Here is a 27,968-nt window from a genome sequence, read left to right as displayed (position 1 = left end):
TAGATTTGGTGCATAAACACGATGTGCCCCTTCAACTAATAAGTCCTTGCTGTGGAATACCAGTCCAACTGCTTATTTGTGCTTTCATAAATTTAATGCAGTCTATTCCTTCCAGCTTCTCTGGTATAGCTGAAAATCTCAAGTTTTCCCTATGTGCTCTGTCCTCTAATTCTATTATTTTTTGAAACATCTCTTCCTGAGCAGTTTCATATTGCCAGCCTTTTCTTCATTTCATCCATTGATTTTTTGCAGTTTTATCATCTCATCTAATATCTGTTTAAAGCTTCTTCCATTTGTTCCAGCCTTTTGTTGTTTGTGTTGATATACTCTATCAGCATTTTGTTTATTTTAGCCAGGTCTGTATGCAGTTGTCTTGTATCATCCTGCATGTTATTGGAGGTCATGTCTGAAGGTTGCATTACTTTTTGCTGAACAGCTGCAGAACTCTCCCTAGTCAATGTTTCTTCCTCACTTTTTGTAGCTGATTTTTCCAGGTCTGCTGTATTTCTTTATTAATGGCTTCCAGGCAGTGTACGTATTAACTAATTACTGAAATTTATGCATAAACACAAGTGTACTGGCCTTCTCTGCTGAGTTTCAGTTTTCACACAGGGAGAGTTAGAAACAAGCTGTTACTCAGTGTGCAGTCGCCATCTTGGAACTCCCCAAATTAGGCAGTTTTGAAAAAGAAGTAAGGGATTTTATGCTACAGCACAGGATAGGAAAAAAAGTAGATGTGTCTCAATCAACGTCCAAAAGAGACTCACATAAAGGCTAGTAAAACAGCATGATGTGTTAGAGCTCTTTCATGAAGAAATAACCATCAAAAGGTCCCGTACCATACATCAGCTATTAGAACTCCCACTTATAACACAAGAAAGTCACAACACCTATCTACAGGAACCAGACTCAGTAATAAACCTAATACCTTTTTCCTAGGTGATTTAAACTAACTATAGCAAGGGAAACCTACACCACCACTATTGCACAAGCACAGAGATTCAATTCCTGGACTTTGTCAATATGAATGACCTGGAATAATTATTCAGAGTACCCACTAAGGGGAATAAAATATTGGATCTTGCCCTTACTAATATGGGAGTATGTTGCACCATCCCTTGCATATCTTCATCACTCATGAGGTCTGGCCACAAAGCAGTCTCCTTTGAAATAAAACTGAAGCTAGAGATCCCTCCCATCCAATGTACCTTTAGAAATTTCTTTTAAGACAAGCTGCCTGCTCCTAAGTGATACATGTGGCAAGCTTCAAATCCCCACCAAACCCAGTTAACACCACTGAATAAGCAGAAACATACAGCACCACACTATGCTAGCATGTAAACAGGAACAAGTGCAGGGCAAACCCAGGAAACAAACCCCCATGGTGGAACCATCTCATCAACAACCTTTATAATAAAAGGAAAACATTTAATTGTGGATTTTTTTAAACAGAAGACATCTTTACTGAATTATCACTTATGACATAGGCAAACATACAGTTAAATAAATGAAAACAAACCATACTGACATATTTTCAGTTGTAAACATTATATATCACATATAATCTTCTATACAGTTATTGTCACTCAAACATTACATAGCTCATTCAATTCCCACCTTCCCTTAAACCTCATTCCTCTTCCTAAACATTGTTCTGCATGTACTGTTCCCACAGTTCCCATTATTTATGTAATTCGCTACTATCCTTTTCTAAAGATCCCACTTCCAGTTCTTTAATCTCTGTTGCTATATTCATTACGTCTAATATGGTTGGGTTTAGACTTTGATTTCCATTTTCTAGTAATTTCTTTTTTTTGGCAGCCACCAGAATTATACCCAGCAAGGCCTTACTATGTCTAGGCAATTCAGATCCTGTATCACAGTTAAAAAAATAATTTCCTTAACTACACTAATTTGCTCACCCAGTATTTCTAACAGAGTAGTCTGCAGGTAATATTTACACTCAACCAACTCGTTACACGTCCTGAAAAAATATAATCGTAATTACCTCTTTCTTCCCTACCACACCTCAAACAGTTGCAATATACTTGAGGAAAGATTCTTTGTGGAGTCTGCGCGGGGTATAAAAATACCTATGTAAACAGTTCCAAGCAAAAATCCTACATCTTCTAGACTCTATTGCATATTTGGGAGCCCTACATATATCCTGTCATTGTTTTTGTTTTTTTCTTTTTGTGAATTGCTTATCTAATCTCTCTTCCCAATCCTTTCAAACCTCCTCTGATTGATTCCTATAGTTATCATGCATATTTTATATGCCCTACTAATTATCCCTTTTTTATCAGCAGCTTATATTCTACATTCAACTAAAAACTCTACCATTTCTGGTCTTTTAATTAGGATCCCCCTATTTCTTTATCTTTTCCTATACTCTGACATCAATCCCTGATAGGCAAAGCAGTCTCTAGCCTGTAGTCCAAATATATTATTGTCTTCTTCCCATTCTGTTACATTTTCCTCTAATTATTATTATCCCTACTCAGCAACAGCTCCTCGTGGTCCTGCAGAGTGGTGCTAGCAGCAGAGAAACGAAAAGAGTGACTGCTTTCAAGATCTAAGTATATTTTACTGCTATTACCTGTGCGACAGCCTTTCCTTGCCAAAAGCAAGTTTAAACTGCTGATTTACTTGTTTTAAGCCTGTTTTCCGTGTTTTTCTCATACCTGCACTTTAAAAGTTTGTTTGTTTGAATTTTAACTGTTGAGGCTGCCCACTCAAGTGCGCTAGCCTGTGTATTGAATTTACTGTACTTTTCCTGCTGTTTTCCTGAAAAAAAGAAACAAACAACAAAAAAAATATCCTTGTTTCCCGCCTTTCCTAACCTAGAATAGTCCCTTATACAGGCATTGCTGTATTCTGGACTTTTGAATAGTTCCTGTGTTGCCCATTTCCTTACTTGGATAGAAGGAAGTTTCTTTGCTCACCAGTGGGAGTGGGGAGCCTTGAGCAGCCTATCTGTCCATGGAGGAGTGACCTCAGCACAAGAATCTTGTAGTTTATTGGCCGTTTTGGGCCAATTTCTAGCTCTTTAAAGTTCCCTGCATAAAAACCCGCTTTGGTGCGGTTTTTCGCCTATCCCTACTCAGCAACAGCTCCTCGTGGTCCTGCAGAGTGGTGCTAGCAGCAGAGAAACGAAAAGAGTGACTGCTTTCAAGATCTAAGTATATTTTACTGTTATTACCTGTGCGACCGCCTTTCCTTGCCGAAAAGCAAGTTTAACCTGTTGATTTACCTGCTTTAAGCCTGTTTTCTGTGTTTTTCTCATACCTGCACTTTAAAAGTTTGTTTGTTTGAATTTTAACTGTTGAGGCTGCCCACTCAAGTGCGCTAGCCTGTGTACTGAATTTACTGTAGTTTTCCTGCTGTTTTCCTGAAATAAAGAAAAAAACAAAAAAAATATCCTTGATTCCCGCCTTTCCTAACCTAGAATAGTCCCTTATACAGGCATTGCTGTATTCTGGACTTTTGAATAGTTCCTGTGTCGCCCATTTCCTTACTTGGATAGAAGGAAGTTTCTTTGCTCACCAGTGGGAGTGGGGAGCCTTGAGCAGCCTATCTGTCCCTGGAAGAGTGACCTCAGCACATGAATCTTGTAGTTTATTGGCCGTTTTGGGCCAATTTCTAGCTCTTTAAAGTTCCCTGCATAAAAACCCGCTTTGGCATGGGTTTCCGCCTATCCCTACTCAGCAACAGCTCCTCGTGGTCCTGCAGAGTGGTGCTAGCAGCAGAGAAATGAAAAGAGTGACTGCTTTCAAGATCTAAGTATATTTTACTATTATTACCTGTGCAACCACCTTTCCTTGCCGAAAAGCAAGTTTAACCTGTTGTTTTACCTGTTTTAAGCCTGTTTTCTGTGTTTTTCTCATACCTGCACTTTAAAAGTTTGTTTGTTTGAATTTTAACTGTTGAGGCTGCCCACTCAAGTGCCCTAGCCTGTGTATTGAATTTACTGTACTTTTCCTGCTGTTTTCCTGAAAAAAAGAAAAAACAAAAAAATATATCCTTGTTTCCTGCCTTTCCTAACCTAGAATACTCCCTTATACAGGCATTGCTGTATTCTGGACTTTTGAATAGTTCCTGTGTTGCCCATTTCCTTACTTGGATAGAAGGAAGTTTCTTTGCTCACCAGTGGGAGTGGGGAGCCTTGAGCAGCCTATCTGTCCCTGGAAGAGTGACCTCAGCACATGAATCTTGTAGTTTATTGGCCGTTTTGGGCCAAATTCTAGCTCTTTAAAGTTCCCTGCATAAAAACCTGCTTTGGCATGGGTTTCCGCCTATCCCTACTCAGCAACAGCTCCTCGTGGTCCTGCAGAGTGGTGCTAGCAGCAGAGAAACGAAAAGAGTGACTGCTTTCAAGATCTAAGTATATTTTACTATTATTACCTGTGCAACCACCTTTCCTTGCCGAAAAGCAAGTTTAACCTGTTGATTTACCTGTTTTAAGCCTGTTTTCTAGCTCTTTAAAGTTCCCGGCTTTGCACGATTGTGCGCATAGCGCAGCATCGGGCGCTAAATCGGGTTTAAGCTATTCCCGGCTTCACGATGTCTGCTCTTCACTTTTCCCCTTAGAACTGCTCTATCTCTCAAATTAAACACCCTATTCTCAATCTAAGGCCCTGCACTTGCCCATATAAGCAATCTTACAATTCAGCACTAGTAAACTAAAAACACTACATCCCCATATACTCCCTTCGAGTACCTTGTCCCCTATTGGTCCTTTTTGATTCAGTGACAAAGGAGTTCCCTATACTATTCTAGCATGTCCAAAGGTCAGTTAATGGTTTCCTCTCCAGTCCAGCTGGTGAATTTGGGAATCTTGAGGCAATGTTACAACTGTCTCATGTACACACAACCCTCTCCTCCTCCCAACAAGTTCAAATATATGTGAGAGATGCAACCATATAGCCAAACTGGAGGCTGAGCTCTCTCAACTCAGAACTGGTGCAACCAGTCAGGAGGAGAAGGTAACCTCACACATCACAAATCCAGTCTCACATAGTCCTATCACAACAGCAAACCAAACACAAACACACAAAAACATACTCGGAGGCTCTAAATAAAAATCTGCCTAAGCAGCAGAGACCTCCAAAGCAGACATCCAAGCAAACACTACCCCAAAACAAAACACACGCAACACATAGCTCACAAAGTCAGTGTGCCAAACAGTCACAGCTCTTAAGGCTGAATAACACACCTGATACACTTGTAATAGGTGATTCTATAGTCAGACACACTGACGTCCCGCTCACCAGGCTGAACAAAGAGAAGGTCACAGTGAGCTGCCTGTCAGGTGCTAGGATCCGCCACATAACACAAGCATTCAGGTCACTCCAAAGCAAGTACAAATATGACTCAGTCATTGTACAAGCTGGTGTGAATGACCTGAGACGTACCTCCCTTGACTACATGAAAAGAGACATAGAGGAGCTCTCTGATAATGTAGCCCAGGCCGGTATGACCCTGACCTTGAGTAGCATCTTACCCTAAACATAGAATGATGCCACAGTATCAAGACAAAATGATCAATTTTAACAATTGGCTAAAATTTTGGTGTCATTCAAAAGGGATCCAGTGTCTGTCAGCCTGGGATGACATGCTCGACAAGCCACGTAGCTTCGCTAGGGACGGCTTGCACCTGTCACCCCTGGGCTTTCGGATATTGGCAAAGGCTCTTGCCACCCCCATAGTGCCTTTTTTAGGCAAGGCTCAAAAGACAAACCCACCTCCATAGACAACACAATGAATAAGAAACTAAGGGTAATGCCGCTAAACGCCAGAAGTCTAAACCTCAAGATGCATGCACTCAAAGCCCTCCTCAGTATGGAGAACATCGATATTTGTGCAGTGACAGAAACCTGGTTCAAGGCTCCAGAGAGCACACCAGCACTACCAGGTTATACCTCATATCATGCTTTTCGGCCCCAAAACTCAGACCGATCCACAAAAGAAGGGGGAGTATCCATATTCATCAAAGATACCCACACCTCCAGGTTAGTGGCGCTGCATGAAGCATCGGAGACCATCCATGTGCAACTAACAGTGGGCAAAACTGCTTTTCAGTTTGTAGCATGTTACAGACCACCCTCTCAAAATCAGGAATCCCACTCGGCTTTCTTGAGAACACTGGAGAATATGAAGATCTCTCCAAACACCATTTTATTGGGTGACTTCAACTACCCAAACATAGACTGGGAGCATTATTCAAGCCCAAACACCCTAGCCCAAAGCTACCTGGAATTTATAAACTCAAATGCTATGGAACAACTAGTCACCACTCCCACAAGAGAGGAAAACATACTTGACCTAATCATCACCAACATGGGGACTCTATGCTCCATACCAGAGGTATACCCCTCATTGGTAAGATCGGACCATAAATTAATCTCACTGGATATCCACATCCCAACCCCACCCCCAGCCCAGAAAACCACAGTGAAAAACTTCTCAAAAGCGAACTTCACACTTCTCAAAACTGAGGTGGAATCCTTCAAGACCCCCGGGCAAGTGGAAACTATGGCCCAAACTGCAGAATCCTATATAAATGCATTCTATGGACACCTCCAGGAATGCATGGATCATGCTATCCCAAACAAAACCAAGACCCAATCTTCCAAAGGCAGGCGTCCAGTCTGGTGGATCTCAGACATAAATAAGCTGTACAACAGAAGGAGGAAGCTACTACATGATAGAGCAAAATCCCTAAAAGGGAAGGCATCTCTGATCAGTACAAGCAAAAAACTACAATCCCTCATAAAATCCTCCAAGGCCAGCTTCATGAGAAAAATTGCACAGGAAACTAAAGATAATCACAAGGCTTTCTTCAGTTATGTTAGGAACCTGGGATGCAACTCCCAGATATGCTCAGAATTGATCCAAAATGACAAAAAATACACTGAACCTACGGACACTGCCAACATCCTGGCAGACAAGTTCAGTGCAAACCCCCCCCCCACCCCCAAAAGAGCAAATATCTATCCCAGCAGAGTGCTGCCTCCCTAACATCTCAGATGCTCAGGTGAAAGCTGCCCTCTCCAAAGCAAAAAACACAGCATCAATGGGACCAGACGGTGTCCCGGGTTGTGTCCTACATGAACTCCAAGAAGAACTAAACCCTCACGTAAAGCTGCTGTACAATCTCAGCCTTACTACAGGATATGTACCCAAAGAATGGCGTACAGCAACAGTGGTCCCACTCCACAAAGGTGGTGCCTCTACGGACCCTGGAAACTATCGCCCCATAAGCCTGACCAGCCTAGTCTGCAAAGCTATGGAGAGGATCATCATGGAACTCATAAACAAAGACATTGGGGACCTACAGACACTAGATCCTACCCAATTTGGCTTTGTTAAGGGCAGATCCTGCCTCTTGAACCTGGTCAACTTCTTTGAAACAGTCACCAAGGCCATAGATGAAGGGAAGGTAGTCCACACAGTCTACCGGGACCTCGCAAAAGCATTCGACACAATACCCCACTCGGCCATCATAGATAAGCTATCCAGCTTAAATATAAACCCCTATGTCACTAGATGGGTTGCAAACTGGCTCAAAGACAGAACCCACAGAGTCAGAATTGCTGGAGCCATGTCAGACTCGAAACCAGTCACAAGTGGCGTCCCACAAGGCTCAGTCCTGGGACCTCTCTTGTTCGGTATATATTTTTCTGAGGTACAGGCTAACACGGGAGGACTGTGGCTGACCAAGTTTGCAGATGACTGCAAACAGGGCGCCATAATTGACTCTCCAGCTAACATGAGCATCCTTCAAAAGGGTCTCACAGAGACGGATAACTGGTGCCAGAGCCATGGCCTAAAGCTAAACGCTAAAAAGTGTATAGTCATACCCTTTGGCAAAAACAAAGTGCCCACAAATTACCACATAGGTGGTAACCCATTAAGTACAGAGGAAGTAATTAGGGACCTGGGAACCCAAGTCGATAGTAATCTCTCCTTCGACAACCACATTGCCAAAGTGGTTAGAAAGACCTTCTATATAGCCCACCTTATCATGAAAGGATTCACATCTAGATCAAGAGAGGTCATTGTGCCCCTTTATTCATCCCTCATCAGGCCCATAATAGAATACAATGCCCCATTTGGGATGTACCTTACCCGACACCTGCAGCAACTAGAAAGACCCCAAAAGTACCTCACAAGTACCTCACAAAGAGGATCAAGGGACTCAAACAGATGCCATATGCTGCTCGGTTAAAGAAACTCCAGCTCTACTCAGTTGCATACCGCCTACTTAGAGGCGATCTAAGCTATGTCCAACCCAGAATTAATGGTCATGCTCCACCTCAGAAAATCCAAATCCCTTAGAGCTATGCGCTCGGGGGACTTGAACCTCAGAACAGAAATAAATAGGACATGCTGGAGGGACAGATTCATAACCCAGAGGCTCCCTTCGCTCTGGAATAGAATCCCAGTACATGTTAGGCAGAGCCCCACACTGACTCTCTTCAAGAGGAATCTTGACAAGTGGATGGGAGATCGTAGGTTTACCCCAGGGATTACTTCTGTGTCACTACTAGACAGAGGCACAGTAAACTAACTTAAAAAGGGCACAGTAAACTCAATTCAAAGGGTGGCAAAAGCCAAACACACTCTGGCTAGGCTTGTAAATGCCCTAGGGCAGATAGCCTAGTATGAAACTATGAACCTATTTGCTCCAGTAAATTCCAGCCCTCTTTTGCCTTTTCTCTGTACCCCTAATTGTTAACACTCCTAATAGCAAAACCTCCTTTCTCCATTCATATGTTGGCTGAGTTCTTAGAATACTTTCTGCTACTTTATGAATATAATATTCTCTATGGCTATTGTTATTCTCCTTAAGGATCTACATCCAAAATCCCAGTAACTCCTTATTTCTTCAGCTTCCCCTGTATCATCATCCCTTTCCACTTTAAATTATAGTTTTCTTCTTGTGATATGTACAGGAGTTTTTGTGTAGCTCTGAAATATCCCTTCAAATCAGGTAATCCCAAACCACCTTGCTCTACTGGAAGGAGCAACTTATCCTATATCATTCTTGATATCTTCCCCTACCAGATAAAATCCTTCAGTTCTTTATTAATTGATCTCAACACCTTCTCCTTTGGTTGATAAAAATATGCCTGACCTGCGTATAACACTAAAGAGACTAAAAGCATTTTCGTTGCTTGTATCTTGCTATTCACAAACAGAGCTTCCAGTTTAAGCCATACTTCTCAGTAGTTAATTTTGTTATGTCCCCATAAATACTGGTATTGCTGAACCAATCTGTGTGTGGGTACAAAGTTTATAGCTACTGCCTTTATTTGATCTTCATTAATTTTGTATCCTGCAAATATCTGAAACTGTCTCAGAGTATTCCACAACACTGAAATGTCCTTTTCTGGTTTTAGCAGGTACAAAATAATATCTGCAAATAAAGCCAACTTTTCTTGATTACCATACCAATTATATCCTTGAATTTCTGAGTCCCTTATTTTCTTTGTCAATGGTTCATAAATGTGAAGGGGAAAGAGGACATTCCTATCAGGTTCTGTTCAAACACAACTTATAAGAGAGGAAATCCACACCTTAATTTTCACCTCATCCATCCATCCACTACCCCTTTTCCTGTTTTTGCACATGGGGTTGGGTGTCACTTCAACAGTGACAATCATCTAGTGCCAATGTTTACACCACCAAGTGGCTAGCCCTGCTTCAATGACATCTTCCTAATTAACCTTATTATTGTGTCAGGGAATGCAAATGCTTCTGTTACCTTGCTCATAAAATCCCATCTGACTCTGTCGAATACTTTTTCTGCATCAAGACCCACCAACAATTGTGGTATGTTTTTACATCCTGCTTCTCTTTAGATCATCATTATTCTATTCATGTTGTCAAATGTTTGCCTCCCCTACAAAAAAACACACTGATACATATCTATCAGTTTTAACATTAAATCTGCCATTCTTTTAGCCATTACAGACAAACACTTTATAATCATGGTTCAAAATTAAAATAGGCCTATATGAAGCTGGATTTGACTAGTCTTTCCCAGCCTTAGGTATTACAGCCACCACAGCTTTCTTCCAGGATGTTGGTGCTTCTCCTCCTTTTAAAATGCTGCTAAACAAAATCTTCCAGGTCATTATCACTTTCTTCCCTCCTACCTTCCACACTTCTGCAGGAATACCATCTATTCTTGGAGATTTTCCTGTAGATTGGTTATATATCACCATTTTTATCTCCTGTCCTCCTATCCTAATTGTTAAAAAAGAAAATAATTTTGACCAAAAGTAAGAAGAGTGATTCCCAGAATGCTGGCTTAATAAACTCAACGAAAGCCAAGTTTGAGGCTAAAGTAACAATCCAATCCAAAGAATCACAAGGCATTTTTTAGTTATGTTCATAATCTCAAAAGCACAACACAGCACAGCAATATGCTGAGTTGAATGTAAATGATGTTACCTGTAGTGAGGCTAAACATATAGGAAGCCTACTGGCTGATAAATTTAGCTCTGTTTACCCCCTCTCTCCACCCCTCAAGACATAGCTGAAACTGTCTCGCCTCCAGCTATCAAAAGTTAAAAATACTGCACTGATTGGTCCTGACAACATCTCTGGGTGTATCTTAAATAGCATGAAGCACAATTTAGCCACAACCCTAACAACACTCTTCAGTCTCAGCCTCCATACACATTTTTTACCACGCAAATGGCGAACAGCTACAGTCATTCCCCTGCATAAAGGAGAGTTTTCTACAGACACAGACAATTATAAACCCATAAATTTGACCAGCCTCATATGCAAAGTAGTGGTAAGACTTACCATGGAACTAATCAATCAGGACATTGGGAACCTCCAAACACAGGACCTATCTCAGTATGGATTTATTAAGGGCAGGTCATGCTTATTTAACCTGGTGGATTATTTTGTAAATGTCACCAAAGCAGTGGACGGAGACAAAATGGTATACACCACACACCTCAATCTGGCCAAAACTTTTGACACATCTCCCCACTCAGTTACTTTAGAAAAACTAAAACTGGGAATGAACCCCTATGTCACCCACTGGATTACCATCGGGCTCACAGACAGGATACAGATAAGCAAAACAGAAGAAGTTACCTCCACAAAGGGACCAGTGGAGTTCCCCAGGGTGCTGTGTAGGGACCTCTCCCATTTGGCATCTACTTTTCTGAAGTAAAAGCCAATACTAAAAGGCTCTGACTGACTATGTTTGCAGATGACTGCAAGCTAGAAGTCACTGAATGCCCAAATAACTTAGCCATCCTGCAAGAAGCTCTGTCCCAAATAAATAACTGGTGCCAAAATCATGAACTGAAATTAAATGTCAAAAAATGCATTACTGTATCCTTTGGGCAGTCATCTACCCCAGGGAACTGCCACATTAACAATACATCCATTATAGTTGACCCAGTTGTTCGGGATTTAGGAACTTATATGGACAATGACCTATCTTTTGACCAACAAGTGTCCATTGTTGTAAGAAGGTCCTTCTTTAATGCACAGCTTACAAATAAAGGGATTGTGTCTAGATCTAGGGATGTCACTGTCCCCCTTTACTCAGCACTCATTAGGCCAGTCACTGAATATAATTCACCCTTTGGCATGTATCTGTACAGACACATGCAACAACTGGAATGCCCACAGAGATACCTCTCTAAAAGAATACAAAGCCTAAACAACATGTCCTACAGAGACCGACTTGGAAGGCCTGTCACTATACTCGGTATCCTACAGACTGCTAAAAGGTGACCAGTGTCTAGCATACAAGGCATTCTCTGACCCATTACTGATGGATTTAGTGCACATCAGCAAGTCAACCGGCATCACAAATCCTCAGTCTAAGGATATAAACTTCTTCTGCAACATCAACAGAATGGTCTGGAGAGATAGGATAGTTATATCTCGGAGAGAATACTGCCGATCTGGAACAGACTCCCCATCCACATAAAACAATGTTCATCCCTGTCCATATTAAGCACAAATTAGATCCATGGATGGGAAACAGAAAATTTACCCCAGGACTGCCCCTGTACTACTAATGGACAGAGGCAGCACCTAAATGCTTTATCCCTTGTATGCCCCCCCAAATTATCTATAGTATGATCCCAGTTATTCTTAGTAGGGGTAATATACAGTTATCAACCATGGGATGGGTAAGACCAATTTATAACCAGATGGGACAGGTTATTTTACACAAAACAGGGAAATTGGCTAGGCTTAACAAGGCACACTAGACCAGCTAGCCTAATAGTTACTTATGAACAAGATATTGAAGAAAGACAGCAAGGTGTCTTAAAATATCTTCCAGATAGCAGAAGCTATGGAGGAAAACAATCTGCTTTGAAAGACATAAATCATAGTTCCCAACTCCTCCAAAAAAATCAAGACTGGTAGGTAAGAAGTGGATGCTATATGCAGTGAAAAAGACTTGGATGTATAGGGTGAAAAAAGGCAAGTTATCTTGAAAGGGATTAAAACTCAAGCACAGCAAAGTCTGACCACTGTCAGAGACTAATTAAAGGATCATTAGAGAAGAGTACAACAGGAGTTCCAGATGGCACCCTCAGCAGATATTTTCCTCTGAAACAGTAGAGTCATATTCCTTACAAAGCATGGAATAAGATTAAAAAGATGTAGCAATAAGGGCTGCAAACTCTTTAGTAAGTAGGGGCTCCATGGGTAAAATAGACTGTACTAACATAGGAAAAGAAATAAGCAGAGCCAGAACCTTTCCCTGAAAAACAGAGTTGTCGTAACAGCTGCTTAAGTCCACTAGCAACTGGCTGGACTAAGTTAAACAAATGACAGTCTGGCCAAGAAGAGGCCATGTTTTGAAAAGAAAGCTATCTGGACCATATAAACTACAAATACATGCTAAAAAAACAGTGGAATGGACTAACACCACTAAGGATTACTGACAATGAAGGTGGAGTTCAATATTAGGGACTACAAGAATCACTTACTGCTCAGATAATGGAACACCTAGACTGAAGGATATGAAAAGAAAAAACAGCCAAATGTAAAATCACAGAGGATCCTCTCTACTGACAGGAACTGACAACAACTGTGGCGGGTACATTACATACATGTCTAAGTGTGTGTGTGTGTGTGTGTGTGTGTGTATATGCACACCATTTAGTACGATTTCCAAACTGACAGTTGCTGGTGGATCCCTGCTCCACTCAGGATCTAAATACACAGATAAACTGGGGAGGATGTCAGACCAAAGACAACAAACAGAAGCAGATTAGGGTGCTCTACTGAGTAGATCCTGCTTCCATATGATAGGCACACCAATCATGAGAAGTTCTAAATAAACAATGTTAGAAGAGAGGTAGACTTCTCTATAAATCATAAGTACAATGGTAAACTTCACATAAAGGTAATGAAATGCAACATTTAGTCGCGAAAAGGAGAAATACTGTGACTAAAGATAGAATAAGATAAAAGTACTTATCAAAGATAACCTAACTAATCTTCAGCTAGACTAACTGAAAGACGGGAAAGGTATCAGTGTTGACATAGTAGAGAAGGATCAACACCGTTGAGATACGTAGGGAATCACAGTAGAAAATGGCTGGGTGGGTACACATTTAGGCAACACCAAAGGGAGTTACATGCAAATTGCTGGGGTCTCACAAAAAAAAAAAAATGTGTGTAAGGAGTGTTAAGTGAATGTTTTAATGTTTTATCAGGGGAACCATGCCAGAATTCAGAGGAACTTAATCACCTTTGACACCAAAACCAAAACAAGCTAGTGAGAGGGGAAAAATGAGTCGCTGTTTCAGTTGGCAGGAAAATGAACCCCAGGAAGTCAAGGAATAAAGATTTCCTTACCTCTGACACTTAAGTTGGAGCTGGACTGCTGAGAGGGAGAAAAACTGAATGCCAAGAATCCATGTAAAACCAGTACAGAAACATCAACTCCATGTACATAACAAGGAGAAGTAAAGCCAGTCTTCGAAAGAACCAACCCAGAAACAAAAGAACCTTGAGAGCGAAGTAAGGTTACCAGAAAAATCTGTGAACTAACTCTGTCAGTAGAGAGGAGCATTAAGCACAAGAAGGCTGGTTCCAAAGAAAGTCTGATGCATAAAAAAATCCTCAGGGGGACAGGTCCCTACCATACAAAAATGCTTATCACTGAAAGGAAAGAAGTCAGTACCTAAAAGATTCAGTACTTGCTTAGTTCTACACTGAAATAAGGCCAGTAGAAAAAAAACTTAATGTCATGCCTCTCAGCCTGGAACCAAGGCAAGGAAAGAGAGCTTTACACCAGTGCATTCTAAATCTACAGCTGGCAACAAAGCCAAAACTGGGCTGGTGAAAGAGTTTGAAATGACCACTTCTATTCAACTCAGAGGAAGTATAAGAAGACTTCTGTAAAGAAAGGGGGTTAGCCATAAAAACACAATCAAAACATCAACATCTTCACCTTTGCCAAGTAAAGATAATTAAACAACACAACTTTTCTACTATCTAAGAAACTCTGGAATGGACCAGAGTAGATTAAGATATTTGCTGATACTGTAGCTTGAACTGGGCTGGAGAGAGAGAGGTAGCCTGGACACACACAATAACTTACACAGCACCCTTAAGCAAGACATGGACACACAGTCATCATATTCCTATAAAAGTAAAATAAACCTTACAGAGAAGCCAGTTCTTGGTACCAGAACCACAGAAAACAGGAAGGCAGACAGTAGGTTCCATATTCACCAAGACAAAAACTAATATGAGTCCATTACTGACACAGAATCTAGAAATGAGCTAGTGAAAGGGTCACAGAAAAAGTTTCCATTTAACTTGTGAAGCAAAGCAAGGGGCAAACGTAAGCCAAATGCACACAAGCACCTGCTTATGAAACCTGACGTAACAGACACTAAAATAACAAGCTTAAATTACTGATGAATACTGCAGCAGTCAGAGCATCAGCTTGAAAATAATGGAGGCATACCAGAAAGAAATTAACCTAAACACCAAACTAAAGGAGATTCAATGCAGACCACTGTAGAATTTCTCCCATCCTAGATAAACACTCTAAGAAACCTAAATTCCAGATGACTGTAGCTTTGATTCTGAAAATCTGCAAAATATACTCAGGAATTAGCAGGCACACATTGTACAGGGGAACAAGTCAAGCATTAAATTGTAAAAATACTGACCTTAAACTCAAAAATTGGGAGGTCAGAAGCAACTGGGATTGTAGAGGAGCTGAAAGCTCTCAAAAATCAAAGGAAACACTGTGAAAAAAATTAAAAAAATATCCAAAAATAACTGAGTCTGGGACAGCCAGCAAATGCACTGACATGTGGCAAAGAGAGACCTAGAAAGGGGTTCCTCTGATCACAGGACTGTGGGCAAAGTGAGAAGTTTCATGGAAAGACAATGAATTAGATGCTGAGATGCCCGAATCCAACTGGCCTCAAGTCCTAGAGATCAGTGGAGATGGACCAATGCTATCACATTCTGTGTTTAAATTAACATGTTGCTCAAGCAAGTGTACAGCTCAAATTTTGGGGTTGTGTTACTTAGCTTGCAAAAATTAAATGGCAGTCAGGAACATCCCTACTCAAAAAAAGAAAAATGGCTTTACAATATCAAACAAACCAGGGACACGCATAATTTTGGAGTAAATTCCACTTAATAAAGTTTGATTCTACACTAAAATAATACTAAAAATTTCCAACATTTCATTTTTCAGCACTGGGGCTCATGATTAAGGTTTCTGCCTCACAGCCTCAGGGTGCAGGGTTCAAGTTTGACCTCTAGTTAATGTGTGTCAAGTCTTACTGTTGTTTCCTCCAGGTATACTTCATTTTTTTCTGAGTACACCAGTTTCCAACTATTCTGCCCTATAAGGCATACTCTCAGATTATCCACTCTAAACTGCCCATATTAATATTTTACTTACCCTTGCCCTTTTGAACCAAGTTGTCATTAAAAAGGGTTCAAAGGCAATCACATATCTGATTAAGAAATAAAAAAACTGAAATTAAGTTAAAAACCTCATAAAAAAACTTATGGCTTCTGATTTACCTCACGGACATCAAAGTTCCGTTTCAAATTATCGCCGACTATCCCATACAATTCATCTGCAGAGAATATTGGTTCCTCCGGCGGTTCCACAGTGACCTGTCACAATGTAAAAGTATATGTCATTGCACTACAGTAGTAACAGGGAGCAGACAATTTATGTCAGTCTTCATTTTATGCAAATCTCTATAAATTAAAAAAAATAAACAAACATACAAAAATGGACAGGAAAAAGTCAGATCGTCTTAGCAATAACACCTTTTCCATGACCAATATTAATCATTTTGTTTGTTTTTCTTTTCTCATTTTTCTTAAACACCATGCTGGAAGATCTAGAAAACCATTCTGTATTGCTTATATCGAATACATAATATTTCTTCACCCTTGTCTTCCCAGTCTTTTCAAATGTGGGTTATAGTAGCACATCTATTTTTTTTTTTTACTGCAGTAAACTGCAGCATGATCTCTAACAATAACCACAGTTCATATCTCTTTAGACAGCAGTTGAGACGGTGGCTGTTTTGCAGTCTTTCTCAATAACTTTCAGGTGTTAACAGAAATATTTTTTTTTCATTCATTCATTTTCTGATTACCCACTCAATCCACTTCAGAGTTGTGCTTGACCCTAAGCCTATCACAACATTCAACAGACACAGGGTACAGAAATTAGTCTTGATGGGATGGCAGACCACTGCAAGTGTGCACACACACACACACACACACACACACACACACACACACACACACACACACACACACGCTCTCTCACACACACACTCACACACACACACACACATATTAATATGCAGTATGCAAACTTACAGGTAATATGGAGGACTTCCAATTCACCTTTTCATTCCTCCTCAACATATGGGTTTCAGATCCAACTCAGCCACATTCCACAGACTTACAGATCCAACTCTCAAGCTCTTCCTCTACCCATAATTCCCTAGTCAGCCTACAATACCTCAGATTGCGTGTGCTGCCTTATAGATCCTAAGATATAGTAGGAAAAAGGAAATAACAGTTAAGGCTAAGGCTCAAACCTGAAACAGAGGGTTCCAAAATATCAATCAGATCACTCCAGAAGATGACAGGAAGGAGGTGGGGTTGAAGAAGAATGAAAATGAATAAAACAGATGCATAGCTAAGGTGAGTACTTCATTTAATATCTCATGTTGTCCTTTTCATTCTTCCTCAACATATAGAACAGAGTTCCCAGCTATGTGACTCTTGGGTGGCCCTCATGGAAGGATATTCCAGAGAACTGCTGACCCAAAAGCAGAAGTCAAGTCTAGTTTGTAATGAGCAATAAAGGTACGGGCATTTGTCCACATAGCTGCTGTGCAAATATCATCAATGGAAGTTCCAGACCAGAAGGCAGAAGAAGTGGTCATGGATCTAGTCGAATGTGCCTTAGGAGGTTTTTGGTAGGGAGAGACCTTACTGGGAACATACAAAAGAAATGCAATTAGCAATCCATTTGCCAGGATAAAATTGGTGATCCCAATCTGTTCATAGGTTCATAGGTAGGTACTAGGCTATCTGCCCGAAGGCATTTATAAGCCTAGCTGGAATATGTTGGCTTTCGCCGCCCCCTTAGATTAGTTCCCTGTGCCTCTGTCCAGCAGAGCCATTGAAGTGATCCCTGGGGTAAACTTTCAGTTTCCCATCCACTCGTCAAGGTTTCTCTTGAACAGGGTTAGTGAGGAGCTCTGCCTAATGTAGACTGAAATCTTGTTCCAGAGCATGGGAAGTCTCTGGGACAGGAATCTATCCCTCCAGCACGTCCTACTTATTGTTGTGGTGAGGTTTAGAACCCTGGAGCGTGTGGCTCGAGGGGATATGGTTTTCTTTAGGTGGAGCATGTCCATCAATTCTGGGTTGGACATGGCCTTGTCTGTCAAGCAGAGATCACCTCTGAGTAGGTGGCATGCAACTGAGTACAGCTGGAGTTTCTTCAGTTGAGCTGCATAGGGCATCTGCTTGAGGCCAGTGATAGTCTTGGTGAGGAACTTCTGTGGTCTTTCCAGTTGTTGCAGGTGTCTTGTAAGGTACATCCTAAATGGGGCATTGTACTCTATGATAGGACTGATGAGTGATACGTAGAGGGGCCCAATGACCTCTTTCGATCTGGATGCAAACCCTTTTGTGATTAGGTGGGCCACATAGAAGGATTTTCTAACCACTTTGGCAATGTGATTACCAAAGGAGAGGTTACTATTTACTTGGGTCCCCAGATCCCTTATTACGTCTTCTGTATTTAGGGGGCTACCACCTATGTGGTATTTTGTGGGTACTTTGTTTTTTCCAAAGGGGATGACTATGCACTTTTTGGCATTTAGCTTGAGGCCATGGTTTTAATACCAGGTATCTGTCTCAGTGAGACCCTTTTGGAGTATGTGTGTGTCAGCCGGAGAGTCAATTATAGCCCCTAGTTTGCAGTCGTCTGCGAACTTGGTCAGCCATAGTCCTCCTGTGCTTGCATGTACCTCTGAGAAGTATATGCTGAACAGGAGGGGTCCAAGGACTGAGCCCTGGGGAATGCCACTTGTAAACAGTTTAGAGTCAGACCTAGCTCCTGCAACTCTTACCATGTGGGTTCTGTCCGTGAGCCAGTTGGCAACCCATCTCGTGATGTAGGGGTTTATGTTCAGGCTGGAGAGCTTGTCTATAATACCTGAGTGGGGAATGGTGTCGAAGGCCTTTGCGAGGTCTAGGTAGGCTGTGTAGACCACCTTTCCCTCGTCTATAGCCTTGGTATCTGTCTCAAAGAAGTCCACCAGGTTTAGGAGGCATGATCTGCCCTTAACAAAGCTGGACTGGGTAGGGTCCAGTGTTTGGAGATTTCCAATGTCTCTGCTAATGAGATCCATGATGATGCGCTCTATAGCTTTGCAGACCAAGCTAGTCAGGCTTATAGGGCGATAGTTCCTGGGGTCTGTTGTGGCTCCACCTTTGTGGAGTGCAATAACCGTTGCTGTGCACCACTCTGTGGGCACGTAGCTTGTGGAGAAGCTGAGTTTAAACAGTGCGTTTAGGTGAAAGGTTAGTTCATCTTTGAGCTCGTGTAGGACGCAGCCTGGGACACCATCTGGTCCCACTGATGCTGTGTTTTTGGCTTTGTAGAGGGCTGTTTTAACCTGAGTGTCTGTGATTTCAGGGGCACTACATTCTTCTGGTATAGTTATGTGCCCTTTTGGGGGTGAGGGGGGGGTGAAGTTTGCACTGAACCTGTCTGCCAGGATGTTGGCTATATCGGTCGGTTCAGTGTATTTTGTGCCATTCTGCACTAACTTCGAGCAGATCTGAGAATTGTTCGGTGAGAAAGAGACAAACAGCTGGTCTATTTTACTGAAATCCTTTGTCCTGTGCGAATAGAAACATAGTTGTCTATGTACGTCTAAAAGACGTAGCATGTATTCTCCCTTATTTGAAAAATTAGGGAAGACAAGCAAATTGTTTGACTGATATTCAATTCAGAGGATACTTGGTAAGAAGGATGGAATGGTTCGTAAGGTAAAAATAAGTTATGTCTTACCACAACATTTCATCTGTGTTGTCTATCTTTGTTCTTTATTAACCTGTGAGTATCGGTTCTGACTCTCAGAAATGACCAGCCACTTTACTAGTTAAAGATTCCAAGTTTGAGCTCCTCCCTCCTACCCACAATTCCCCACTCCTCCAGATTACCTCAGATCGAGTTTGCAATAAGAGCTATCAATGGTTAACAAATAGATCAACATAGCCAGTACAGAGTACAGATTAGAATGTCAAGAGCTCAATAAGGAATTGTGGCTCCTATGAACATATCCATCAGATCTCTTGAAGTCTTGGATTGGAGGAAGGAGGGGGAAGGTTAATGAGGAATCACAACAGACAACACAGACGGAATGGTCTGGTAAGACATAACTTCTTTATCTGATGTTGTCATCTTCATTCATTCATTAACCTTTGGGACAGCGTCTACAGCCACAATAACCCAGGGTGGCCCTCATGGAAGGATATTCAGAAGCACAGCCAAAGGCACTTCTGCACACGGGGATGATGTCCAATTTATAATGCATAATGAAGGTATGAGGGTTTGACCAAGTAGATGCTGCAAAGATGTCCTCAGCAGATATCTTTGACCAAAAGGCTTGGGAAGTTGCCACAGACTTTGTGGAATAAGCCTTAATCTGACCAGGAAATTAATGCTCCTGAAGGAATAAAGGAAATGCAGTCTTTCCACCATCTTGCGAGGGTAGTCTTAGTAATGGATTTACCTTTTTTTAACATCTGAAAAGGATACAAACAACTGATCAGACTTCCTGAAGGACTTTGTTCTATCCAAGTAAAAACATAATTGCCTACATACATCAAGCGAATGAAGAGTGTACTCACCCTTATACTGAAAATTAGGGAAGAAAACAGGAAGATTAATAGATTGATTGATATTACCTTCCCTAGCAACTTTAGTCAGAAAGGATGGATTGGTATAAAGGGTCACTCTATCTTTGTGGAATATCAAGTAAGGAAATTGGCAGGAAAGAGCCTGAAGTTCGGAGGTTCTTTTGCTGAAGTAATAGCCACCAAAAACAACATCTTCTAGGAAAGAAATTTAAAATCTACTGTAGCTGCTGGTTCGAAAACTGGGTGGACTAGAGCTTGTAAAATTAGTCAAGTCCCAAGGAGAGGTAGGATCTTTTATAGGGGGACGAAGAAGAAAGGTACCCCTACGAAAGGCTTTACAGAGTTTCAATGAAGCCAGAGAAAAAGAATAGTGTCCAAAATGGAACGTGGATATAGCTGCTAGCGTTTCTTTAACATCAGAGTAACTGGCTTCATTACTGAAAAGAAATGCCATAAAAATCTAAAACTACCAAGACAGGGGCCTGTGAAAGGATATATTTGCTTCTGCTGCACCCATATGGAGAATCTTTTCCATTTGCTCTTATAAATTTTCCTGGTTGAGGATTTAAGGGCAGAGATCAATATTTTCTGAATGGGGAAGAGAACCTGGGGTGTCTAGCCATCACTGGAATTGGAAAAACCATGCAGTTCGTTTCAGACCGTGAATGTCCAGGTGAGTATGCCTGATGGGTGAAAAAGTAGATCCAGGATTGGGCCCAGCATCACTAGCAGGCAAATCAGATAAGGCCAAAGAAAGGGGAATCAGGCTTGTCAAGGCTAGAAGGGAGCAATAAGGATTACCTTTCTCTTCAACCTGAGAGCTTTGTAAGAATTTTGGAATTATGGGCAGTGGGGGGACTTCAAGCATGGACTAGAGAATTCCTGAGTGGCTGTCACTGAAGAGGGATCAATGCAAAGTTCCTGCTGCATTTGTTGTTGAGAGGTGAAGCAAAAAGACCACAAGCAAGGTTGACCCCATTCCTGAAAGAGTCTGTTTGCTGTGGACTGATTCAGGGGCCACTCGTGAGACATCAGTAAAATTTGTCTGAGCCTGTCCACCAAGATATTGGACTCTCCCAGTATGTCCATTGCCACCAGAAAGTGGTTGGTAGACGTCGACCATTGCCACACACTCATAGCTTCTCGACATAGGTAATAAAATGTGGTCCCTCCCTGTTTGTTGATGTACCAGACCACTGACGCATTGTCCATATAAATAGAAATAGTTTCTACAGGAAGAGAACTGTGTAGTTTTTGCAGTGCTAGAAAAAACACTCTCATCTCTAGTACACTGATATGTAAATTGGCCTCCTGGGGAGTCCACTTGCCTTGGACTGTTTGACCCAGATAATGCCTCTCTCCACCCCGTATGGGAGTCATCTGTGGTTACTGTGGCATTTGGGGGAGGAAGAACAAAACGACGACCGCAAGTGAAGCCACCAAAGAGGAGATTCTTTGCAAATCCAAGAAAGCTTGACAGGTAAGCTTAGAGGGTTCCTGTGTAGTGACCAATGGACTGCTAAAGTCCACTGTAGGATTCTCATATGAAAGCACACTGTGGGCAACAGAGTTATCGTAGCCGCCATAGAACCCAGCACTCTGAAAAATAAACTGGCTGGAGGTTTTGGAATAGCCATGAGTTGTTTGATGTGAAATCTTGAGTTTGATGCTTTGTCTGTTGTCAGATAAGCGTGAGATATTCTTGTGTCCAGACATGCTCCTGTGAAATCCATTACTAGAACCAGTTCCAACTAGGATTTGTGCAGGTTGATCATTATTCCAAGAGCTGGAACTAAGTGGAGGACATAATCCTTGGCCTGTAACAATGGATGCCTGGTTGGAGCAGTTGCGAGCCAGTCATCCAGATAGGGGAAGATCCGGTACCCTTGCAACCTGAGATGGGCTGGCACCACTGCCAAACATTTGGTGATCACTCTGGGGGCTGTGGTGATACCAAATGGGAGTGATCTGAACTGGTAATGACTTGCTCCTAGCCTGAAATGAAGGTACTGTCTGGAGTGCCTGTCTGTTTTGATGTGATAGTACGCATCCTTTAGGTCTATAGAGCACATCCAGTCTTTCATCCTCAACAGGGGTAGGATGGAATGAACCATGACCATCCTGAATTTTGCATTCTTTACATATTTGTTCAGAGAAGTCAGATCCAGAATTGGTCTCAGGTCCCCTGTCTTTTTAGGTACCAAAAAAAACCTGGAATAGACAACTGATCCGGCTTGAGGAGGGACCTCCTGGATGACTTTTTTGCAGCAGTTTTGTGATATCTGCGGCTGCGTCCTCCCTCTGACTGGGTGGAACATTGGGGAGGTCATTTTTTGGATTTCGTTTCTCTAAAAAGGAAATGTAGTATCCTCTGGATACGATTCTAGCACCCATTGGTCATTTGTGATGAATTCCCAGGCTGTGGGGCACAAGGGAAAGTGCCCCCCAACTGCCTCCAGAGGAAGGCAGTCTGGCAACCACTCAGGAGTGCTGCAAGAGTCTCTCCAAGAAGGGATCCCAAGAATCTTGGTTTTGCTGGCCCCCTCTGCTGCATGAGTGGTGTCTACTATTCTGGTTATTTCCCCCTCTGCCACTGGGGGAAAAAGTCTCCTGGAGAGTCCTGATGGGAAGCTTGATATTTCTTGAACCATATCTTTTTATTGCCATGTTGGTTCCTGGAGAAGGACCTCTGTAGAGTAGAAAAGCGGATTCTGATGCAGACAGCGTCTTCCCATCTTTCTAGGTACAGGTGGGTGTGTATCCCGAACCAAGGGTCCAAACAAGGTTGATCCTTCAAACAGCCCACACCTTAAAGGGCTCAACAAAGTCACACAGCCTCATCCAGGCATGATGCCTTATGGCAATGCCAGAACCAGCCGCCCTTGAGGTACCCTCCGCCACATGGGATATGATCCTCATGGACGCGATAGTCAGTGATTAAAGGCTGGCCAATCTGGAAGAAAAAGTTTTCCGTGCCTCAGCAGACATGGACCCCGGGACCAAGCTACAGAGTTCTTTGACCAGGTCCCTCTGTAGTCTTGTAAAATAGGATAAATAGTTTAAAGCTCTCAAAGTAAACATGTAAGAGACATAAATTCTCTTACCAAATTTGTCCAAAGCCAGTGGTTCTCTACTGTAGGGGGGGGGGGGGGTGGACAGAGGAGCTTTCTTGAGCTATCTCCTTTTTGGTGGCTGCTGTAACAACCAAGGCATCTACAGGGATACCCTTGGTAAAGAAGGTCTTGTCAGGGGCTGCACTTAAGATTTTATCTGCGTGTTTTGGTATGAGCTCTGCCATATCCGGTTCTTCCATGCCCTAGAAAATACCAACTCAATGAGTGGGTTGAGGGGGGGGGGTCATCCAGTATGTGGATGGGCCAGACCTGAAAGCCTCCAACAGCACTGGATTTTGGACAGATGAACCACCTCTTTGATGGAGAATTTCTAAAACGTCTCCAAAGGAGATCACGTCTGGTGGCATTCTTGAGGCTCCTTCACCTTCCTTGAATTCAGTGTCAGTGGAAATGGATTCCTCAGGGGAATCAATGTTCCTCCTCTTGCACAGTCTTTTCCAAGGAACCTCCTCGGTGGAGTCTTCCAGTGAGGTGTCAAAATAGACTTGGGGTTCCACAGACGGAAATGTATTGAGACTTTCAAGGGCCGGCTGTCCACGCGGTAGACTAGAGGTCTCAGGCCAATCCAGAAGAGGTAGGGATAGGTTCCAAAGACATGAGAGCCGAGGGTCTTCTGGAGCAGGAGAGGGCCCTCTCAATCACTTCAAAAGCTGAGCTCTAGGCAGCATCCTCTCCAGAGCTGAAACTACCAGAGTGGACACCTTCTGAAGCCTCTAAGCCACCAGCTCCAAAGAGTGAGTCAGAGCTGTGCTATCTAATGCTGAAGCTCTGATGGGAAGAGACTACACTGAAAACTTTGGAGTGGAAGTCAAACCCCTGGAACTGATGTCGAGGCTATGGCTCCAAGCTGCACTCAGAGCCAAAACAGGGAAAATGGTCAGGGACAAAGAGGAGATAACTATCAGCCCCAACACCTCAGCACCCAGAAGTAACAGAACTGAAGACTGCAGAAACAAGGCCCGGATCAGAGAAAGAGCTACAGGGCAAAAAGGGGAAAACCTCATGGATCCAGAAGGGGACGGAGCAAACAAGATCCCATCTGGATTTAAGCCTCAAACAACTGCCTCATTAGTCTATCCATGCCTTTCTCAGAGAGGCTTCCAGATGATCTGAAGGATGTGGAAGAGGGAGGTTGGAAGATTTTCTCGGAGAAGAGGATTTCTGATTGGGGGTAGTCAGTCTCAAGCCAGAAGTCAAAGCATGATGGAGGGGACCTCTGATTCAATCCACTGTGGAGCTGAGGAAGTCGGCGCTGACAGGGTCGGGTCCGAGGACCTTGGCACCTTTTTAGGCGGCTCTGAAGAGGAACTCATGGGGAGCTTTTCCTGCTCTCCCGGGCTTCTTTAGAAGATTTAGAGGGAGGTTGAGCCTCTGACATTGAAGGGACACAGGAGGAAGAAGCAGAAGGGAGGAAACCTTTTAAAATAGGCTTCTTCTATCTGCAAGGAGGCTGGGGAGAAAACTTTTACAAATCTCACAGTTGCTGTCTAAATGAGAAGGCCCCAGGCAGTAAACACACACTCCCTGTGGGAATCAGATAACGGGATCTTGTGCCCATAGGAAGTGCATTTCTTGAAGGCTAACAGTTTCTCTTTGTGATAGGCCATGGAAAAGGGAGAGAGAAGGAAGAAAAGGTAAGGCTATGTTGCAAAGAAAACCTCATGGATCCAGAAGGGGACGGAGCAAACAAGTAAAGGAAAAAAAATATTGCAAACTTTTTTTTGCTTTAAGACTATAAGAAGAAAAGGAAGAACTAAGAAATCAGAGGCAAAAAAGAGAAAAAATATACTAACTTGCATGACAAAAAACACTAAACCCATGGAGGAGCTCAGGAGCACAGGAATCTTGCCGTTACTCCGACAAGCAGCAAACAAGATCTGAAGGAGTGGGAACTGTAGAGAGGAGGGAGGAGCTCGAGCTTGGAATCTTTAGCTAGTAAAGCGGCTGGTTGATTCCAAGGGTCAGAACCGAGACACACAGGTTAATGAAAGAATGAAGATGACATCACATTTCTATCTTTGTGAAAAACAATGTAAGAGGATTTGGATGATAGAGCCTAGAGTTCAGAAATTCTCCTTGCAGATGTAATTGCTGCTTTCCAAGACAAAAATTTTAAATCAGTTTTAGCTGAAAGTTCAAAAGGTTGTTGTGCCAACCCCTGATGTACGACTGTCAAATCCCAGGGAGGTGAGGGATCTTTCACTGGAGGGCTGAGTACAAAGGTGCCCTCTAGGAAAACTTTGCACAGTTTGGAGGAAGCTAAACAAGAAGCTTTCTCTCCTGAATAAAAATTTGATATGGCTGCTAACTGCACTTTGATTGTGGAAAACCTAGCACCTGCCTGAAAAAAAGAGAAGCTAAAAACTCCAGTACCAAAGAAACAGAAGCAGTAAAAAGGTCAATTTCTTTTTACGGGCCCAAATTGAGAATGTTTTCCATTTCCTCCTGTAAATCCTTGAAGTAGAAGCTTTCTGGGAAGATAAAAGCACATGATGAACCGGGAAGGAAAGTCTGGGTTGTCTAGCTATTAATGGAATTGGGGAAACTATATGGTTAGGTTGAGGCATCCATAGAGAATAATGAAGATGAGACCAAAGGAAGGGGGAGCCACACTTGACGAGGCCAGAAGGGGGCAATGAGGATAACTGAGCTCTTCAATCAACTGGCTTTTTGTAAGAATTTCAGAATCAGAGGTACCAGGGGATAGGCATAAAAGAGACTGGAGGTCCAAACATGCAATAGATCATCTCTCAGTGACTTCCCCTGAGGGGTAAAATACCTGCTGCACTTGTTATATTGTGGGAAGATGTAAAGAGATCACAGCAAGGTTAGTTCCAATGACAGAACATTTTCTCTGCCACTAACTGATTGTGAGACCACTCATGAGGCATTAGAAAGAACCTATTGAGCTTGCCCACTAGTATGTTGGATTTCTCCAGAATGTGCGTCGCCACAAGAAAGCAATTTGGATGAGACTGCCCAATGCCACACTCTCACAGCTTCTCAACAGAAGGGATAAGCTCAGGGTCCCCCTTTTTTCTTTGCTGTACCAGACTACAGACATGTTGTCAGTTTGAATCGCAACAGCCCCCAGAGGGAGAACATTTTGAAATACCTCCAACACTAATAGGACTGCTGTCATCTCCAGGACATTGATTTGCAAATTGGTCTCGAGGGAACCATGTGCCTTGGACAATCTTTCCCAAGAAATGTCCCCTCCACTCCAGCTGGGCGGCATGTGTGGTCACCGTGGGTCACTGAAGGAGACAGAATGATGGGGTGCCCAGGTAAATGTTGTCAGACTGGATCCACCAATGGAGATGGTTTCTTCATACCCAAGTGAGTTTGACAGGGAAGGATAGAGAATGTTGCAGAATAGACCAGTGAACAGCTAGAGTCCACTGGATAACACACATATAGAAACGTGCTAAAGGAATTAACAATATAGCCACTGCCATAGAACTTAGCTCCTGAAGGATAAGTCTGGCTGGGGGAGCAGAATGAACAAGAATTTGCTGAACCTGGAACTTGATTGTATCTATATGATGAGCAAGAAGAGAAGTAAACTATTGGTGCCCAGTTAAACACAATAAATCAAACTCCAGGCTCTGTAACAGTTGTAGTTTGGATTTGGAGAAGTTGACTGTAATGCCTAGTGTTTGACAAAGCTGGAGAAAATAGTCCCTCGACTGTTCCAGAAGATGCCTATTTGAAAAGTTCAGGAGCCAGTCGTTTAAATATGGAAACAGTCAGAACCCTAGCAGTCTCAGGTGAGCTGCTACCACTCCCATACACTTGGTAAACACCCTGGAGACTGTGGTGAGACCAAAGGGCTGAGTTCTGAACTGATAGTGGCTGGTTCTCACTCGAAAGCGCAGGTATCTTTGGGAGCATCTGTTCATTTTGACGTGATAGAATGCATCTTGAAGAGCGATTGAGCACATCCAATCATCCTTGTGCAAAAAGGGCAGAATGGACTGAACCATGGCCATTCTGAAGTTTGATTTCCTCACAAACTGGTTCAGGCTGCTTAAATCCAAAATTGGCCTCACATCCCCTGTCTTTTTTGGTAGTAAAAAAACATTGAGTAAATTCTGAATCCTTTTTCGTCTGGCGGGACCTCCTGGATGACTCTTTGGTCCAGCAGCTACTGATCTTTTGAGCTGCAACTTCTCTCTGACTGGGTGGAACATTGGGAAGCTTTCTTCTTTTGGTTGGCGGAATCTGGAAAAATTGTATGAAATAACCTGTGGATATTATTTTTAGCACCCATGAATCTTTTGTTATAGACACCCAGGCATCTGGTTGCAAGGAGAAGCACCCCCCCCCCCAACATCCACAGGTAAGCAGTTGGACAACTGTTCAGGAGTGAAAGGCTTATCT

At 42.5% G+C, this 27,968-nt stretch overlaps 1 protein-coding gene across 1 annotated transcript in view; it reads right to left on the bottom strand.

Moving 5' to 3' along the window:
• The window catches only part of MCCC2 (methylcrotonyl-CoA carboxylase subunit 2), a 1,233,028-nt gene that overhangs the window by 683,446 nt on the left and 521,614 nt on the right, over positions 1-27,968 (bottom strand). The window contains exon 9 of the mRNA XM_044064435.1: positions 16,063-16,158. Coding sequence (XP_043920370.1) covers positions 16,063-16,158 — 96 coding nt within the window. The remainder of the gene's footprint in view (positions 1-16,062; positions 16,159-27,968) is intronic.

Source organism: Protopterus annectens, chromosome 2.part2 (genome assembly GCF_019279795.1).
Source record: "Protopterus annectens isolate FY-2018-M chromosome 2.part2, PAN1.0, whole genome shotgun sequence".
Classification (NCBI taxonomy): domain Eukaryota; kingdom Metazoa; phylum Chordata; order Ceratodontiformes; family Protopteridae; genus Protopterus; species Protopterus annectens.
The sequence above is the reverse complement of the archived record's forward strand: the minus strand, read 5'-3'. Positions and strand labels throughout refer to the sequence as shown.